Source organism: Mixophyes fleayi, chromosome 1, assembly GCF_038048845.1.
Source record: "Mixophyes fleayi isolate aMixFle1 chromosome 1, aMixFle1.hap1, whole genome shotgun sequence".
Taxonomy (NCBI): domain Eukaryota; kingdom Metazoa; phylum Chordata; class Amphibia; order Anura; family Limnodynastidae; genus Mixophyes; species Mixophyes fleayi.
In genome coordinates this window covers 23,592,026-23,610,554 of record NC_134402.1, presented here as the reverse complement: position 1 = coordinate 23,610,554, position 18,529 = coordinate 23,592,026, and the positions used below count along the sequence as shown (strand labels likewise).

Genomic DNA, 18,529 nt, shown 5'->3' with positions numbered 1-18,529 from the left:
ACGTCTCCAGGTAAATAATCTAAATGTTTCCTATCCAAACAAACTGATGGATCACATCCAATTATCTCTCACCCACCTCCTTTACCTCCATTAATTTATATACTGTGTTATTTAAAATGAATAGAAAAGACGCATATCCAGTTACTGTAGTAAAAAAAAAATTGCTGTAGATGGAAATACTTTTAATGCAGCCGTGTGGTTTTAAATGATCGTTCAATAGTTATGTTTTTTCTGATATATTTGTTAGAGTTTTATTTCATGTGGAATGACTCATGGAAATTCTGCCATTACTATTTAATTGAGGGAAAAGGGTACCTGCTACCTATGTGTATAAGTATTCTGTTGCTGCTATTTTGTGGGAGATTTGAAAATAGCAAAACATTGGATTCCTACAGTGGCGCCTGTATTGGTGGTATTGCTGTAGTATGGGGTGGCGTGGTGGCTGCAATGTTGTAGTGTGTTTGGGGCTTAGTATTGCAAACAAGTAGGAGAGGGTATTGCTGTAATGTGGGGGGTGACAACGGTTGCTGTAATGTGGGAGTGATGCTGGTTACTGTAATGTGGGGAAGGGGAGGTAATGCTGGTTGCTGTAATGTGGGTGGGTATTGATGTAGTATGAGTGTGTGTGGGGGGTTATTTACTGCTGTAATTTTGATACAAATAATGTATTGTTATAGTATTTATTGATGTAATTGGGGTACTAATAATGTAAGTTTGCGGGTCATTAGGAGAAATATATACCCGCATCTCCCCAACACACACACACACACTACATCATGTTGTACTGCACCAGCAACGCATACTACGCCAACATCAGTGTGCAACAATATAGTGCATGAAGCCCACAACACGTGGGCCTGTGTGCTTTAAATGCCAGGGCTGATTTTTAGTCCCAGTCCGGCCCTGCTGACAAATATGGGGAACTAGAGGGTTAGAAAAATTATATGTTTTTATAGTCCGCAGTTTGTGAGAAACGAGGTGCACTCCGTTTGAGGTCATACCTCATTTCCCCACATGCCACAACAGTGGTTTCCATGTGAGTGTGTAAATGTGTGTGTCTCTGACCAGTATGTGAGCTTAAATTCTGTATAACTTCAATATCAGTCAGCATGTATGTTACCAATTAGTTAGTAAGTGTGAATGTAACCTCAATGTTAGTGTGTATGTAGCATGTATATGATTGAGTGAGGGTGTATGTAATTTGTATGTGAATGTGTGTGTAACCTGTATCCAGGGGTGGGCTGGGCCGGGGGGCATCGCCCCCCTGGGCCGCTCAGAAAACCGCATCACATGGCAAGCGATGCGTGTCATGTGATGTGGCCGCCTGTGCTGACTCCTGGGCTGAAATTTGCCAGCCCGCACCTGCCTGTATCTGAGTGTATATGTAACTTACAATTCAGTGGGTGATTGTGTATGTAATCTATACTTGAGTGAGCATGAATGTAACTTGTATGTCAGTGTGTATATAACCTGCACATGAGTAAGTTGGTGTGTATGTAACCTGTCTGTAAGTGGGTGAGTATGTCTGTGAGTGTTTATATAACCTTTATCTGAGTGTGTATGTAATCTGCATTTGAGTGGGTGATTAGATATGTAACCTGTGTCTGAGTGGGTGAGTGTAAATCTAAATTGTAAAAAGAATAAATATGGCAGGGAGTGTAAAGGGTTAATTCCATGCCATGTTTAACTATCCCATCACTTAGAAAATATTATCTTTAGACAACATTATTTTCCCACTGTATAATCCTGTTTGCGCTGACATGTGATACAACTTCAATATTTATTAAAGAACATCAAATCCGGTTACATAAACTATAAAGCTCTGAATAATTCTAGCAATTTTACAAATTTGCAAACAGAGATACAGAATGGATTCCAGACTGATAAAGCACTACCATGTGGATGAGTTTAATCACAATACACTACTAGACGCATACTTCTCTCCAAAAACTCCAGACTGTCTTTTTCAAGATAGCACTAAAAGTTTGATGACATTTCTTCATAAAGCATTTACATCAGGTATCTGATTTTAATTTTAAACTGTAAATTTCATTTTGGAATGAAGTTTTTTTTGTGAAAATTTATTTGAAAAAAGACATACAAATGACTGTGCACCGTGGTTTGTATGTGAGTGTGTGTGAATATGTATGTGATCTGTATGTAACCTGTGTGCGAGTGTCTCTGTAACCTGTATATAACTTACATTTGAATGTGTGTGTGCATGTAACCTGTATGTTAGTCTATATGAAACTTCTGTGGGTATGTGAATGTAAGTTGCACGTGATTGTGTATCTAACTTCTATAGAAGTTTATGTTACAACTAATCGCTGCTATGCTGAGCCTCAGTCTGCAGTAATTTAAGATGGGGACAGTTTGGAGAATATCTTGTAAGAAAAGAGCAGATTTAAGGTGGGCCATAATGTAAAGATCTTTAGTGGTTAAAGTAGTATTGAAAAGTTTACATTTTATACATAACTGTGTTGAGCCTTTATAAATATGGTATGATATAAATAGAAGATACAGATGAAGATTGGCGGATGAGGTACATAAGTGTGATGACAGGATTTTGAATTGACTGTAAGGCTATAAGCAATTACGGAAACGACAAATAAGAAGTCTATAGCAATAGTCCATATGGGAAGTAATAAGATAATTATATTAAAACATAATGATAAACTAAGAAGTCAGTTTACCAAGGACCATATAGAGGACAGAGGGTCATGAACTGTGAATGGAAGCAAGACAATTTACCATGAGCTACATTACTACCTGAGGTGGTGATTTAAAAATCACTAACCGGAAACATTTAAAAATTGATGGGATGCCTATTTTAGAAGAAATAATATCTATAGCTATAATTAGTAGAGGATATTATGGAAATTATTGAATAAGGTAATTTATCCTATTTCCATTTTTTTTTTTATCAGAAAGAATTCTTTTCCCCTTTTTCGGGGTAAAACTTTGCCAGGATCCACCTCCCCATAGGCAAACTGAAGGGGGGTTCTAATACCTGGTAACCCGCCCATACCATCCTCCGGCACTGCATGCTTCAGGTGGCTGGACCCTGGGACCAACTGCTGTTTGTTTAAAATGTGGAGCTAGATCCAGTAAGGATTGCTGAGCTGTGTTGAGAGAGTGATATATATTGGGGAGTTATTCTGAGTGTTTATTGAAGGGGATTTGATTTTCTGTCTGTTTATTAAGTGTCTTTTTTTTCTGTTATAGCTAGTGGGTGTAGATTAATTGCATTACTTGATACAGCTGGTTAGTGCAAGCTCTATTTAACAGGTGGTGGTAAGCAATTTCAGTGAGCTTGTGATTTCCACTGCTGTTTGATTTCAAGTGCTGTTTGTTTAAAATGTGGAGTTAGATCCAGTATGGAGTTGAATCCAGGAAGGGGTTTAATCTGGTAAGTGGCTAGCAAAGGTTAGTACTCTCGAGTTCACTGCAGGCTATAAGAAGTTAGGTTAGCCATAATAAGATTAGTGGTAGCATTCTTGATGATCTCACTCAATGTGTATCTTGTCATATGTATGCACACTTGGAACAATTGTTCCAAGGTTTATACCTCTGTGAGAAATGTGAGCAATTGGTCTCTTTGGAAGCCCAGGTAACTGATCTAAAGCAGACTATTGCAACATTATGAGAGATTGCCAACCTCGAGCAGAGTTTACAGCTCACAGTTGATGCATTAGCTGAGCAGGGTGGAGCAGAGACAGAGGAGGATGCACAGGTGGGCAGCTGGGTAACAGTTACTAGGGGTAGCAGAGGGAGGAAGAGGCAGGCCAGTTCTTAACTAAGCAATCCCATCAGGTTTGTCAGATTGGATGAAGATACTGTGAAAGGCAGTTCAGAATTGGTAGAGTTGGGTGAGACTGCTTCCTCTTGCAACCAGGGGAATGGTTCTCTTACCTCTCTGTCTGTATGTATTACCCAGTATTGTCTTATCAGTGTTTGTTCCCAATTGTAAAGTGCTACGGAATTTGCTGGCGCTATATAAATAAATGTTGATGATGATGATGAATGGTCTCTCCAGCATAGAGTGGACCAAAGTTACTCAGGGAACCAGGCAGATTGTGGTGGTAGGGGATTAAATTATTAGAGAGGTAGATAGGGCAATCTGTTACCAGGGCCGTGCATGCCGAACAGTGCATTGTCTCCCGGTTGCTCTGCCTCGGCATATTGTGGATCAGGTGGATAGTTTGTTGTGAGGGTCTGGGAATGACCCATCGTTTTTCCTGCACGTTGGCACCAATGACAGAGTTAGAGGAAGAAGGGATGTCTTAAAGAATGATTTCAGGGACATAGGTTGCAAACTTAAGGCAAGGACATCCAAGGTAGTATTTTTGGAAATACTACCTGTACCACGCACTAGTCCAGCAAGGTAGCGGGTAATTAGGGAGGTTAATGCATGACTAAAAGATTGGTGTAGGAAGGAGGGTTTTGGATTCTTAGAGCACTGGGCTGATTTCTCAATCAGTTGCCATTTTTATTGTCGAGATGGATTGCACTTAAATGAGGAGGGGGCTGCTGCGCTACAGGAGAGGATGGTTAGAAGGTTGGAGGAGATTTTAAACTAGACTTCCCAGGAGAGTCAAGCAAGTATTTATGGGATAGACATTGAGAGTAGTAAGGAGGAATTCATCAAAAGACAAGGGGGTGGAGAGGGGGGAAAGGGATGCATAGCCGATAAGGAAAGGCCCTTTTAAAAGCAAAAAGAAATACCTAAGGGAGTCAATAGACTTAAGTGTATGCTTGCAAATGCAAGAAGTTTGACAGGTAAAATGGGGGAGTTAAAAATAGTAGCAATGAATCAGCAGCATGATATTACAGGTATAACGGACACCTGGTGGGATGATACACATGACTGAGCAGTCAACTTGGAAGGCTATACTCTTCAGCTGGGATAGGGTAAAAAAAATGGGAGAAGGAGTATGTCTTTATAGTAAGCCAGAGTTAAAACCAAGTATTCAGGAAGTTATTTACGAGAATATTGGGGATAATATAGAGGCATTGTGGGTGGAAATATCCAGCGGAGGAAAAAGTTCAGGGAAGTTGCTGATAGGGATATGCTATAAACCGCCAGATGTTACTATGAGTGAGAAAGACCAATTTTTACAGCAAATTGAAAAGGCTACACAACTAGGTCAATAAATGTAAAAGAATTAAGCCTAAACCAATGTGGCTAAATAAAAAGGTAAGGGAAGAAATGCAAAGTAAGAAGCGTGCATTTAAATTGTTTAAGTCTGATGGGTCAGAGGAGTCCTTCCATAGGTACAAGGAATGTTATAAAACATGCAAAAAGTGAATTAGATTGGCCAAATTTGAAAATGGAATACAAGTTTCAAAAGAAAGTAAGACAAACCCCAAAAAGTTTTTTAAGTATATAATTGGCAAAAGGATTAAAAAAGAGAAAATAGGACCTCTAAGAAGTGAGATGGGTGAATTGATAAATGATACTAAGGAAAAGAGGTATTAAATACTTTCTTTTCTTCAGTATTTACTAGAGAGGAACAAATGATAGAAATAATACATAAAAATGGAAATGAAACTGTATCATTAATTAATACTTGGTTGACAGAGGAAGAAGTTTAAAACCAACTGAAGAATATTAAAATAAATAAAGCTAAATCCTAAATGAATATAGCACATTTATTATTATTATGCTTTATTGTAATCTTGTAAATTCCGTAATTTAATTCCGATATGTATGCGATTGTTTTTCTTTTCTTTTTGTTGTTTGGTATGTTTATATCTTAAAAAATTTCAATAAAAATACTGGATTTAAAAATAAAAATAAATCTACAGGTCAAGGTGGCATACACCCAAGGGTCCTTATGGAGCTAAACTCAGAAATAGCTAGACCGCTATTCTTCATTTTCATAGATTGAATCTCATCAGTCTCAGTACCAAGGGATTGGTGAATAGCAGATGTGGTGTCGTTGTTTAAAAAGGGGACAAGATCACAACCAGGGAATTATAGACCTGTAAGCCTGACAATGATAGTGGGGAAACTACTGGAAGGTATATTATGGGGTAGTATTCAGGATTAGTTGATGCACAATAAGATTATTAGTGGGAATCAGCATGGATTTGTGAGAGATGGGTCATGTCAAACTAATCTAATTAGCTTCCACTAGGAAGCTAGTGGGAACTTAGACCAGGGCTGCACAGTAGATGTGGTCTACTTAGATTTTGCAAAGACCTTTGATACAGTGCCAAACAAGAGGTTGATTTACAAAATAAGGGAACTGGGTCTAGGAAACAACATTTGTACTTGGATCAAAAAGTGGTTAGAGAATAGGGAACAGAGAGTTGTGATAACTGGAACATTTTCTAATTGGTCAAAAGTTTTAAGTGGTGTACCATAAGGTTCCGTGCTGGGGCCACTTCTTTATAATATATTTATTAATGACTGTGGTGATGGTTTAGAGAGTAAAGATTATATTTTTGCAGATGACACTAAACTCTGTAAGGAAATAAAATCAGAGCAAGATTTAACTTCTCTACAGAGGGACTTAAATATACTGGAGGATTGGGCGGCCAAATGGAATATGAGGTTTAACATAGAATAATGTAAGGATATGCATTTAGGGATCAAAAACAAGAACGCAATCTATAAATTAAATGGAATTAATTTAGGAGAATCTATACTGGAAAAGGATTTGGGTGTGCTACTAGACAGTAGACTTAGTGCTCAATGTCAAGCAGCAGCTGCAAGGGCGAATAAAGTATTGGTATGTATAAAAAGTGGCATAGATGCAAGGGAAGACAGTGTAATTTTGCCACTGTATAAACCGTTGGTAAGACCTCATCTTGAATATGCAGTTGTCACGGTCGTATGAATTTCTTGATCCGATTCGGGACATTTGGGCCTAGCTGGAGCAGGACTGAAACAGAAACTAGCAGCCTGGATGATCTTCCTGCTCATGTTCTTGCTGAATATAAAATATAGCAGGGGAATGAGCAGTCTGGAAATGCTGGCAGGAGCACTGCACTTAGTTATGCAGACAGGAACACTGCACTTTAGTTATGCAGACAGGAACACTGCACTTTAGTTATGCAGACAGGAACACTGCACTTTAGTTATGCAAACAGGAACACTGGAACCAGGAGCCAAGAACTATCCTCTGGAGAGAAGTGTGTTGTTCTGGCAATGAACAGATCACAGCAGCAGGTTTAAATAGGATGTCCCAAACAACTATTGGCTGATCAGTTCATGTGATCACAGCTTCTGAATCTGGTTGGTTTGGAATGATCACCTGACTGCATCCAAGATGGCCGCGCCCCTGCAGCAGAACAAACAGTATGTGTTTGTTTACAAACGGAGGTGTGGAGAACGGGAATGCTGCAGACGACCAGAGGGGACCCAGGTAGCTGTGATATAACAGCGGCGGATGAGGTAAGTGCATACTTGCCAACTCTCCCGGAATGTCCGGGAGACTCCCGCATTTTGCGAGAGTCTCCCGGGCTCCCGGGCGAGTGTGGCAATCTCCTGCATCTGGATAATTCTGCCCACTTGGGCAGAATTAAGTCCCAAACGCAGCGATTCCCAGTGAATCGCAGCGTTTGGCCCCGCCCCCCGCTGTCAAATGACGCATTTTGCGTCATCACGTCATTTGGCGGGTCCAAAATGACGCCATTTTGGAGCCCCGCCCCCCGTTACGCCCACCTCCTCCGCAGGCTCCCGGATTTGACCAACAGAAAGTTGGTAAGTATGGGTAAGTGCAACTAAGATCCCGATTTGTGACAGCAGTACAGTTCTGGGCACCACTCTATAAAAAACATAATTTGGAACTAGAATGGGTTCAGAGAAGGGTGAAAAAATTGATAAAGGGTATGGAGTCATTAAGTTATGATGAACCAGTTTTGGCATGTTTACTTTAGAAAAGAGTCGTCTAAGAGGAGATATGATTACTATGTACAAATACATTAGGGGTCAATATAGAGAACTTTCATGGGAACTTTTTACCCCAAGATCTCTTACACAGGACATGTAGTCACCCTCTAAGGTTAGAGGAGAGGAAATTTCACAACCAGCAAAGGAAGGGGTTCTTTACAGTAAGGGCAGTCAAGATATGGATATCACTGCCAGGGAAACACTTAACACTTAACACTAAACACTTTACCCGACATTGCCACTTTAAATTTCTATTGACAGACGTTGCGATGACTTCAGCCTGCAGTGCCGAACACTTCGCCATTCGGAATAACTTGGTGTTAGCATGGTGATCCAATCGGAGATCTGCAGCGTTGGCTTCAAGGTAAGTCTTTTTATTTTACAATCGGTTTTGCAGAAATTCAGTCGATGTCAGATTACACTGGGTAATATGCTAGGGAGATGAGGCCCCGTCGGACCTCCCGTTGGTGTACGCTGGCCAGAGCGTTGACATGGGAGCCTGTTCTGGCCCTTCCACTGGATAGATTTGGATGACATCTTATGTATTAATTTCTCTGGTTTCATTGTGTGTTTCTCCGTCTGTTTATGAATTCAGACACCTCTGCACTGATTGGGATCAAACCAATACAAGGTTGTCTAGTTGGATACTGGCCAGGTTTAGGGACATTAGTTTCCCGGCTGGACAACCTGCTTGTGTATGTTGGCCATAAATTTGACCATGGACGTCTGTTCTGAGCCTTCCACTGGATGGATTTGGTTTGTTTTTCTGTCCAGTTGTGCATTCGGACACCCCTGCACCATTTGGGATGAAATCTATGCAAAGTGGTCCAGTTGGATCCTTGACAAGTTTTATAGAGGTTAGACTCCCAGTTGGACCTCCCGTGTGTATACCCTGGCCAGAACATTGACCCGGGAAGCCTGTTCTGGCCCTTCCATTGGATGGATTTGGTTTGTTTGTCTGTCCAGTTGTGCATTTGGACACACCTGCACTAACTGAAATGAAACCAATATTAGGTGTTTAAGTCGGATGTCAGCCAGGTTTTAGGGGGTTAGAGTTATGACTCTGTTCTGCCTGTACTGCCTGTTCTTTGTATCTAGCAGTAGTACCTCATACCACCAGAGGTGCTGCTGTTCTGTTCCTGAACTCTTCTACATGCCTGAAGGAGTTAATCTCCTTGCATGATGCGTAATTAGAGCTGCACCTGTCGCACTGCTTCAAATATCTGCCTCAAGCTGTGCTCTGTGCAGTTCATCCATGTATACCTGGCTGCTGCTTGTGTTCCCCCTGTTCCAGTTTGGTTCTGCTGATACTTGATCTCCCGTTGTGACCTTGGCCTGTTTACCGTTTATGCTTGTTTGCTCGTGACCCCTAACTTTGCCTGAATACTGGATACTGCTTGCACTTTCGTTGCCCTAGACCTCAGCCTGATTACCGGACTATGCAAGTTTGCTTGTGACCCTGTACTTTGCCTGGACTATGTTTGCTTCCCTGGACAGACACTTGCATTCTCGCATTGGGTAACTCACCATTCTGATCCTTGCATTTAAGCTATATTTGCATTCATTGGAACCTGTTATTTATGTGTTCGTTCCTGCAACGTCTGTTCATATTTATGTTGGGAGTTATATCTGTTTATGAAAACCTGCATGTTCCTTGAACTGAATCTTTGCTTATATATTTTGCCGGGAATAAAGACATTTGTATTTTACTTCCGTGCCGCTTCCTGAATTTACTAGGAATCATAACAGTTAGAGTCCCAGTTGGACCTCCTGTTGGTGTATGCTGGGCAGAACTTTGACCTGGGGAGCATGTTCTGAGCCTTCCACTTGATGGATGTGGATAAAAACTTTGCAGACTGGTAATATTGGATCCTAGAAGACATATTAGGTTATTGAGTTCCCATCCGGACCTCGTGTTGCTTCACGCTGATCCGAACTTTTCTCAGCCTTCCACTTGATAGATTTGGATTACATTTAAAATAAAAACAAAAACAACACTGGGCAGCCACCTTATGGGTGTGTTGGAAGAGCTGCTACTCTGTAAATCATTTTTAAAATGTTGACCAACCCATTGATAACTTTATAACTTGAAACTTTAAACCCAGGCAACGCTGGGTACTTCAGCTAATCTATATATATGTATGTATGTATATATATATATATATATATATATATATATATATATATATATATAAAGACATTCGCTTGTTTAAATGTTTGTTTGTTTGTGAATATTTTCCACAGCTCTCAATATAAAGCTGCAAATGTTACATACTTATTTCTTATTTAGTAGCGAAAAAGTAATTTATTAAAATGCAACAACGCGACAAAGCGACAGAGCGTCAGAAATTGAAAACATCATTTTTGGGTTGTAAACAATTGTTTGACTGCTGGAAAGAAAACTTGCGACAACATTACATAAAGACAACACAACAAAGCAGCAGATCTTATTTTCTAAATAGCATTTTTGATCTATTTACCAAATAATTTGCTAAGATATAAAAACTGCTACACATTACAAATAAACACTCGCAACATCGGGTATCCCTGTTTTACTTCATTGACCTGGGTACTTCAGCTAGAATATATATATATATATATATATATATATATATATATATATATATATATATATATATATATATAAAAATTTTCTTTGTTTGTATCTGAATATCTTCCACACCCTTGCACTGATTCGGATAAAACCAACGCAAGGTGGGCTAGTTGGATCCCGGGCAGATATTCAGGGGTTTAAGGACCCGGTCAGACCGTCCATTGGTGTACACTGAACAGAAATTTGACCCGCCAAGCCTGTTCTGCGCCTTCCATTGGATGGATTTGGACAAAAATTTTAAAAAGACTTTTAACATTCGATCTAAGAAGACATGTTAGGGGTGTTGGTCGGACCTCCAGTTGGTGTACGCTGGCCAGAACTTTGACCTGTGGAGAATGTTCTGGGCCCTCCACTGGATGGATTTGGTTTGTTTGCATTTGGACACTCCTGCACCGATTGGGATGAAACCAACGTGAGGGTCCAGTTGGATCCTGGCCAGGTTTTTAGGGGATTAGGGTCCTAGTTGGACCTCCCGATGGTGTACGCTCAGCAGAACTTTGACTCGAGGAGCCTGTTCTGAGCCTTCAACTGGATGGATTCGGGCAAAAACTTCACAGACAGGTAACAGCCGTTTCTAAAGTACATTGTACTTGGCCCCATAGTTACATTACCCCCTGAAGAGCAGCATGAACAGCTTCGTCAAGGTCAGTGACGTCATCCAGCCGTCGCCTTCTGTCTTCGGGATTGATTGAAAATCACTTCAGTGAAGAGTCGTGATGGGTCCTCGTCATGGAAGCAGCCAGCCGGACTCCAGATTTTGTAGTAAGTGTTGTCGGTGTAGTCAGCATCGATATGCTGACTACCACTGCTGAGTGGGATGAAAGCAATGTCAGGAAGTTCATTTTTATCCTGGGCAGGTTTTAAGCAGGTTAGGGTTCTGGTCGGACCTCCCGTTGGTGTACTCTGGACCTGGGAGCCTCTTCTGAGCAATTAACTGGATTAATTTGGTTTGTTTGCCTTTCCAGTTATGGATTCGGACACCCCTGCACTGATTGGAATGAAAACAACACAAGGTAGTCCAGTTGGATCCTTGCCAGGTTTTAGGGGGTAAGGGTCCCGGTCGGACTTACCGTTGGTGTACACTGTGGAAAACTTTGACCCTGGGAGCCTGTTCTGAGCCTTTCACTTTCACTGGATGGATTTGGACAATAACGTCACAGACTGGTAACATTGGATCCCAGAAGATAGACTAGGGGTTTGAGGCACTGTCAGACATCCCGTTTGTGTTCCTTGGCCAGAACTTTGACCTGTGGAGCCTGTTCTTTGCCTTACACTGAATGGATTTGGAAACCATCTATATATCTATAAAATAAGTTTGTTTCTTTGTTTGTTGGCGAATATCTTGCACCACTTGGGATGAAACCAATGCTAGGTGGTCCAGTTGGATCCTGGCCAGGTTTAAAGGGGGTTAGGGTCCATGTCAGATCTCCCATTGGTGTACACCGGGCAGAACTTTGACCCATAGAGCGTGTACTGAGTCATCCACCGGATGGATTTGGACGAAACTTTCACAGACTGGTAGCATTGGATGTCTGAAGCCATACAAGGAGTGTGAGGTTTCGGTCACTCATTAGTGTATGCTGGCCAGAATTTTGATGTGCAGAGCCAGTTCTGGGCCTTCCACTGGATGGTTTTGGATAACATCCAACTTATTGTTAATAACTTGAAGATCTAAACATGGGCAATGCTGGGTACTTCAGTTAGTGTGTGTATATGTATATATATATATATATATATATATATATATATATATATATATAGATATATGAAAAAGCATTATACTTTGAAATGAAGGATATCAATCAATCATTCACATTCCTACTAGAATGATTAATAGGTCTGAGGAGAGAAGATCACATTAACCTCATATTATGCGGATCGTAGATTTTCACCAACTTAAGTGAATCGCTTACTGATTGTTCATGAAAAACTTGTCATTTGAACAATTTATGCAAATTATAAGAAGTTGCCTTCTGGGGCTGTTTTTTTCTGGGACTTTAGATGATTACTCTTACAATTCTTACAGTTCAAAAAACTGTTAGAATTGAGCTTTTATTGAACGGCATGAACACACCACTGACCAAGAGCTGTATTGCCGGGAATTTGACCAGTGTAGAATAAAAAGTGCTGGTAAATGTAAGATTAACATGATTACTATTAAGGTTAAGGTGCAACCAAGAATCCCATCTCAAACAAAAAAAATCCTCAACATGTTTTCCATAGAGCAATACATTTGCACTGAGCATGCTACCCAAAAATATTCCTGTTCAATACATTCCATACACAAGTTAGCAAAGTCAGTCTATGATTGGATAGACACAACATGAGTCTGTAGAAAAGAATCAATGTAGGAAGATACATTTGTGGTTTAGGAAATGACTCCTGAAATAATGGGATGCCCTGTGGGGTTGCAAGTTTCCTTTCTCCTTAAATCTCCTGTCCGGCTGCCTGGATATAAAACATACTGGACCTTTCTTATGGGGCAGCTATGACTGTTTTGAATACTGTCAAATATTTATGTTTTAAATAATGTTGTTTCGATTGTAGCTCTGAACTATGAATTATTGGTCATGTTACTTTCCCTTCTGATTTCACCTAAATCTCATATACGTACAGTTGTTAATATAGTTTGATGACTGTGCATCCAATGCTGAATTTCATTTCAACTGCAACTGCAACTGCAGTAGGTAATGAATAATAGTGATTGTGTTATCACCCAACTAAATCCAAAAGAAAAGGAAGTGTAAAAGAACATTTGTTGGCATTAAATATATTCTAATACTAACATAATGAATGTAAGGGTCTCTATTTTTAGGTTATGTTACAGGAAAAACCTTGATTGACATTAGTTGTGGCCCCATCATCTTTCACCTTCTTCCAATCTGTGAATTCTTGGAAGAAATTACATTTCTTGAATTGAATGACTTTTGCATCAAGGAATTGGAAAAATGGATAAATAAAGATACAGACGCCTTTGACTGGACTCATACCTCAACAATCACAGAACAGTTAAAGGGAAGCAGGTTTGGCGTCACATTTTTATATAATTTTATTATTTATCTTATAATATCACAATAAAAATGAACAGGACAAGCAGAAATAAAAAAAAATATTTTAATAACAATATTAAACTAAGACGTTAGCAGGACTAGTATAGTTATAAAGCTTCAAAATTTGTTATATACTTTTATAAATTCATGAGTGTAAATGTGGTACAACCAGGGGGTAAATGTATCAAGCTGAGAGTTTAGCTATCATTTATTAGTACATTCTACAAAATGATAGCTAGAATCTGATTGGTTGCTATAGGCAACATCTCCAATTTTCAAACCTGCCGGAAAACTCTCTGCTTGATACATTTACCTGCAGGTGTCCTCCAAGCTTTTTCATAATTGCTCTCATACACAGTAATGTATAGATGTGTCGCTTGCCAGTTTTAGTAGTAAATGCTAAAGTGGCGTTACCCTATTTAACACAGTATAATGTAATAAAGGCTCATATACAGTATGCAAGAGTTAATATTTTCTTGACAGTTAATAATAAATGCAAAAGTTGTATTTCATATAAACTGAAATTAAATGTGAACATCTCCATTGTTTTTCTCCTTTTAAAAAATTAAATAGAAACCTACTTCCCGGCAGCAGTCTAAATGAAAATAAAAGTAATGCAAAATAAAGCTGCAATTTGATATATTATTATTATCATTATTATCTTTTTTATATGACACAACAGTTCTGCAGTGCCATACAGCAGATAGGACGAATGGGTAAACAAGAACAGCAACATGACAACACAGCAGTGAGGGTCTTGCTCGTAAGAGATTACAATCTACTAGGGATGGGGTGGAATAAAATGAGGTTTACATGGAAAGCAGAGGTTTTTGATGGATGGGGAGGTTTTGGGCAGTGGATTGGTAGGCTTTAATGAACAGGTGGGATTTTAGGGAATGATTGAACGTTTTCAGTCAACAGGAGAGTCTGATAGTACAAGAGGGAGCATTTCAGAGGTGTGGTGCAACACAGGAGAAGTCTTAGAGGAAAATGGGAAATGAGGTTACCAAATAGGAAGTGAGGTAGCAGTCATTGGAGATGTAGAGAAGGGAGGACTGGGTGAGGGATTTGAAGGTGTGGCTGAGGAATTTAAATTGGATTCTACATTGGAAAGAGAGCTAGTTTAGGGTTTGGCAGAGAGGGGATGTAGAAGTGGAGCAGCAATAGAGGATGAGTAATCTTGATGCAACATCGATAGCTTAAAGAGGAGAGAGGCAGGTGAGGGGGAAGGGAGTCAGGAGGAGTTTGCAATAATTGTGGAGATTATGAGAGAGTGGGTTGCTTGAGGGATTGTATATAGAAGTAAAGGTGAGGTAGGAGTCAAGGATGGTGCAGGCAATAAGGTCAATTTTTGAACTGTTCATGTGAGAATTCACAACACTAGCTCCAGATGACAGCTGTCAGAGCACAATTCATAATGACAGCTACAAACACCTTCTCTCAATTTCTGCAATCAGCACGCTAATAAGAACAGCAAACTAGCTAGTCACCTCACTTGGACTACTAGCTTTCTTTACTCTGCAATTAGCACTTCAGTCAAAAGGTCTAGTCAATCAGAACAGTTTATTTCACCTATTTGTAGCCTTTATAATATCTCTCAGTTCCACCAAACTTTTGCAGGAGCAAAGTTTTGTTTTTGATTTCTGAACTTGTGCATTGAAGAACACTTGTTTTGTTTGAGAGGGATAAATTGAAGAGGTGGGCAAGTTGGAGGGAGACATTAGAGTGGAGGAAGTGAGGTGGGAGAGTAAATTAGAAAAGCATGGACTTCATAATCAATGGTGGGGTGGAGCATATCAGGGACTGGGTGAGAGCGGAGCAGGGGGCAAAAGGAGGCTAATTTAGAGGGAGTAAAGAAGAGGGTGGGAGGGAGAGCTGGACAGAGGTCATTTAATGTGGCAAAGAGGTTGGAAGGGGTTTGGAAAACTTGGAGAAGATGAGAGACCTTAAGAAGGATTGTTTGGCAAGGGAGAGGGTGGATGAAATGAAGAATGAGCAAGAATTCTTCCAATGACATTCAACGGTGCAAGATCATTTTTGTAGAAATTGTGACTATTAGGAGTGCCAAACTTGGAATTTGGAATTGGGGGAGCTGAAAGGGTTGGCAAGAGCAGAAGACTCAAGAGGTGAGGGTATTCTTGTAGCAGGAGACTATCTCATTTAGGCAGGCCAGAGAGATTATTGGGAAGAGGAAAGCTTCAGGTAACAAAGAGAAGATTGGTACTATTAGACTATGTTTAGTGAGGGAGGATTTGGGGAGAAGGGGAGGGATTCATCAGCTGAAGGAGAGAAGATGGAGGTCAGGGAGCAGGAAAGGAGAGTTCGAGAAATCAGATATTGTGCATAGAAATATTTTGTCCACTGAATCTAGAAAATATGAAGATGGTAGGCAAGTATGCATTTATCCCACTACAGAAAATAATTTTAACATACTTGTAATGCATTAAATAAAAGTAGTACAATTATTTATTAATCCATATAAGGAGGCACAATTATTTATTAATAAACACTCAGTTATTACTACAAGGGAGCAAAGGTATTTGATGTCCCTGGTATCCATCAGCACGGGGTAACAAGTGGGGCTCAATGCTACTTAGAATTGGGCCAGGCATCTTCAGCTGTGCGGTCCCAAATGTTTATTTGTGCTCCCCCATAGAGGATCAGCCAGATGCTGACTAACATGGCCTGTTGCACACTGGAAGGAGGGGTATTGTAACATTTAAACTTTTTATTTGCTTCTGGTAGATAAGCTTAAGCTTTCTCGCCTCTCACAACCACCTCTCTTTTTCTTGTGTGACTTTTGGTCTCTTTTTTCAGTGGTTTGACAAATGTCACATTGATAAATACAGAGCTTTCTATTAATTAAAAAAGTTGGGATGATAATTTTGAATGTGGCACTTTGTAAAACTGAATTTTTCCTGCGGTTTGGCTTTAGTAAATCTTCTCTCAATCTCTTACACACAACATTATCAGGTAATGATTGTGTGTGTTTTTCTTACATTGCCTCTCTATTGACTGTTCCTGTGTGAACCACCATGAAAAATGGTATGAGGATGATGTATGTAATAGGATTCACCTTTCAAAATAACAGACTATTCATATGAACTATTTACCTGTCTCCTCTAGAATTTCCATATTAGTTGATATTTAAATACCTATATCCAGAAATGTAGTTTGGCACTTTCCCTACCAAATCTTATCAGTTATAATGGAATCAAAAACTCTTTGGACTTTCTGTAATGGTCTTTCTTACTATTAACTTCATTCTATAATTATATTTATTGGCATTCTAAAATCTGTCCGAATCCTCGAACACTGTTATATATTTTTGTGGGAGATGAAGACTGATAACAACCTTAGTATTAGGTTCTGAAAATAGATTCAACAATATGCAATTAAAAATATAGCATTGTAGCAGTGTTTCCATGTTAACGTAATTTACATTTTAACTATACTCCTAGTACTTTGTCCCCTTGTCTCTATGGATACTTATATAAAAAACATGTTTTTTTATATTTTCCAGTAATGGATGGCAAGAAATAGAAGACCTTCTGAGAAGCAAAGTGAAACCACCGGTGAAATGTGACTTCAGCAAAGATAACCCTACAGATCCCGTACTGCTGCCAAAAGTCGACTGTGTAATGAGCATATGGGTGCTGGAAATTATTAGTAAGGACAAGGACACTTACTGCAAAAACCTGAAAAAAATATCCTCTTTAATTAAACTAGGAGGGTATCTTATAATATATGGAGATATTAATGCTTCCTATTTTAAAATTGGGGATCAAAATTATCATGTCTTAACCTATGATGACAACTTTTTAAGAAAGGCTCTAAGTGATGAAGGGTACAAAATTGAACTTTATGAGAACCTGGAGAGAAAAACTACCATTGATATTGTAGACCATGAGAAACTTGTTTGTGTCATTGTCAAAAAAGTGAGTGAGGTTTAGAACCAAATCGGCTATTTCACTAATTAAGCAGTTACTTTGTCCATCTTAATGTGAATTTGTCGAAGACTAAATTAGAGATTTCTCATTTATAATTCTTAAATGTTATGTATTCCAGACAAGTTTAAGTCATTAAATTAAGCATAATTATAAATTATAATACAGTTAGGTTTGAAACAGTTTGAATTATGTTAAATTATTCTTTAAAACTTTTCCAAATAACTTAATAAGAATTACTGTCATCATCCATATACAGTAGCATTAGTCAATAAATGGTTATAAAATTAAATTGTGCCTTGTGTTTGTGTAACAATTTATCCAGGTTTGAATAAAATAATCAAATTTATCATTAATCATTATTGACATGGCACATCTGGTCTCCCACCCATACGTTTTAGTTTCCCTGAGAACAGTTGTATTATATTATCTACTGCTAACAACAAGCTCTACAGTCATCTTGGACCCGTGAAGGAATAACACTTGTCCTGTCACACAGGATACTGCAACATAAAGAAAAGTTTAGAAGGCCTAATTAATAGACAGATTAACATCTCATCAATTGTAGATTAAGACTGCCTCGGCTTCCTGGCTGTTCAAAGAATATTGTCCCTCCAGGAGTGTGATTGGTGATTACCAATTTACCTTCTCAAAACTGTATTGTCTGGTAGTAGCAGATAGAAAATAAAAACAAACGAAAGAATTCAGATTTTCTTTAATATAAGAAAATATTTTAGTTCCTCACACCATTGTTTTTTGCATAAGTAAAGTATCATTTAGGGAGCGAATAAATGAAAATTATACTGTATACTATAATATATTCAAAGCAATTGGTTTGGTAACAAAAAAAATTGTTCAGTTTTAAACTTTAGAAACATAGAATTTGACGGCCGACAAGAACCGCTTGGCCCATCTAGTCTGCCCAATTTTTAACCTATGGTAGCCTCAAACCTTATTTGATTGTTAGACCTTTTAAGGATAACCCAAGCATGTTTAAATTGTTCTACTATATTAGCTT

At 39.0% G+C, this 18,529-nt stretch overlaps 1 protein-coding gene across 1 annotated transcript; it reads left to right on the top strand.

The window, feature by feature from the left end:
* The first annotated feature begins 1,862 nt into the window (after window positions 1–1,862).
* On the top strand, window positions 1,863–17,517 carry LOC142141261 (nicotinamide N-methyltransferase-like). Its single transcript, XM_075199990.1, has 3 exons — window positions 1,863–2,019; window positions 13,330–13,537; window positions 17,088–17,517. Exons 1-3 carry the CDS (start codon window positions 1,869–1,871, stop codon window positions 17,515–17,517), a joined length of 789 nt encoding a protein of 262 aa, XP_075056091.1. The 5' UTR covers window positions 1,863–1,868.
* Window positions 17,518–18,529: the final 1,012 nt, after the last annotated feature.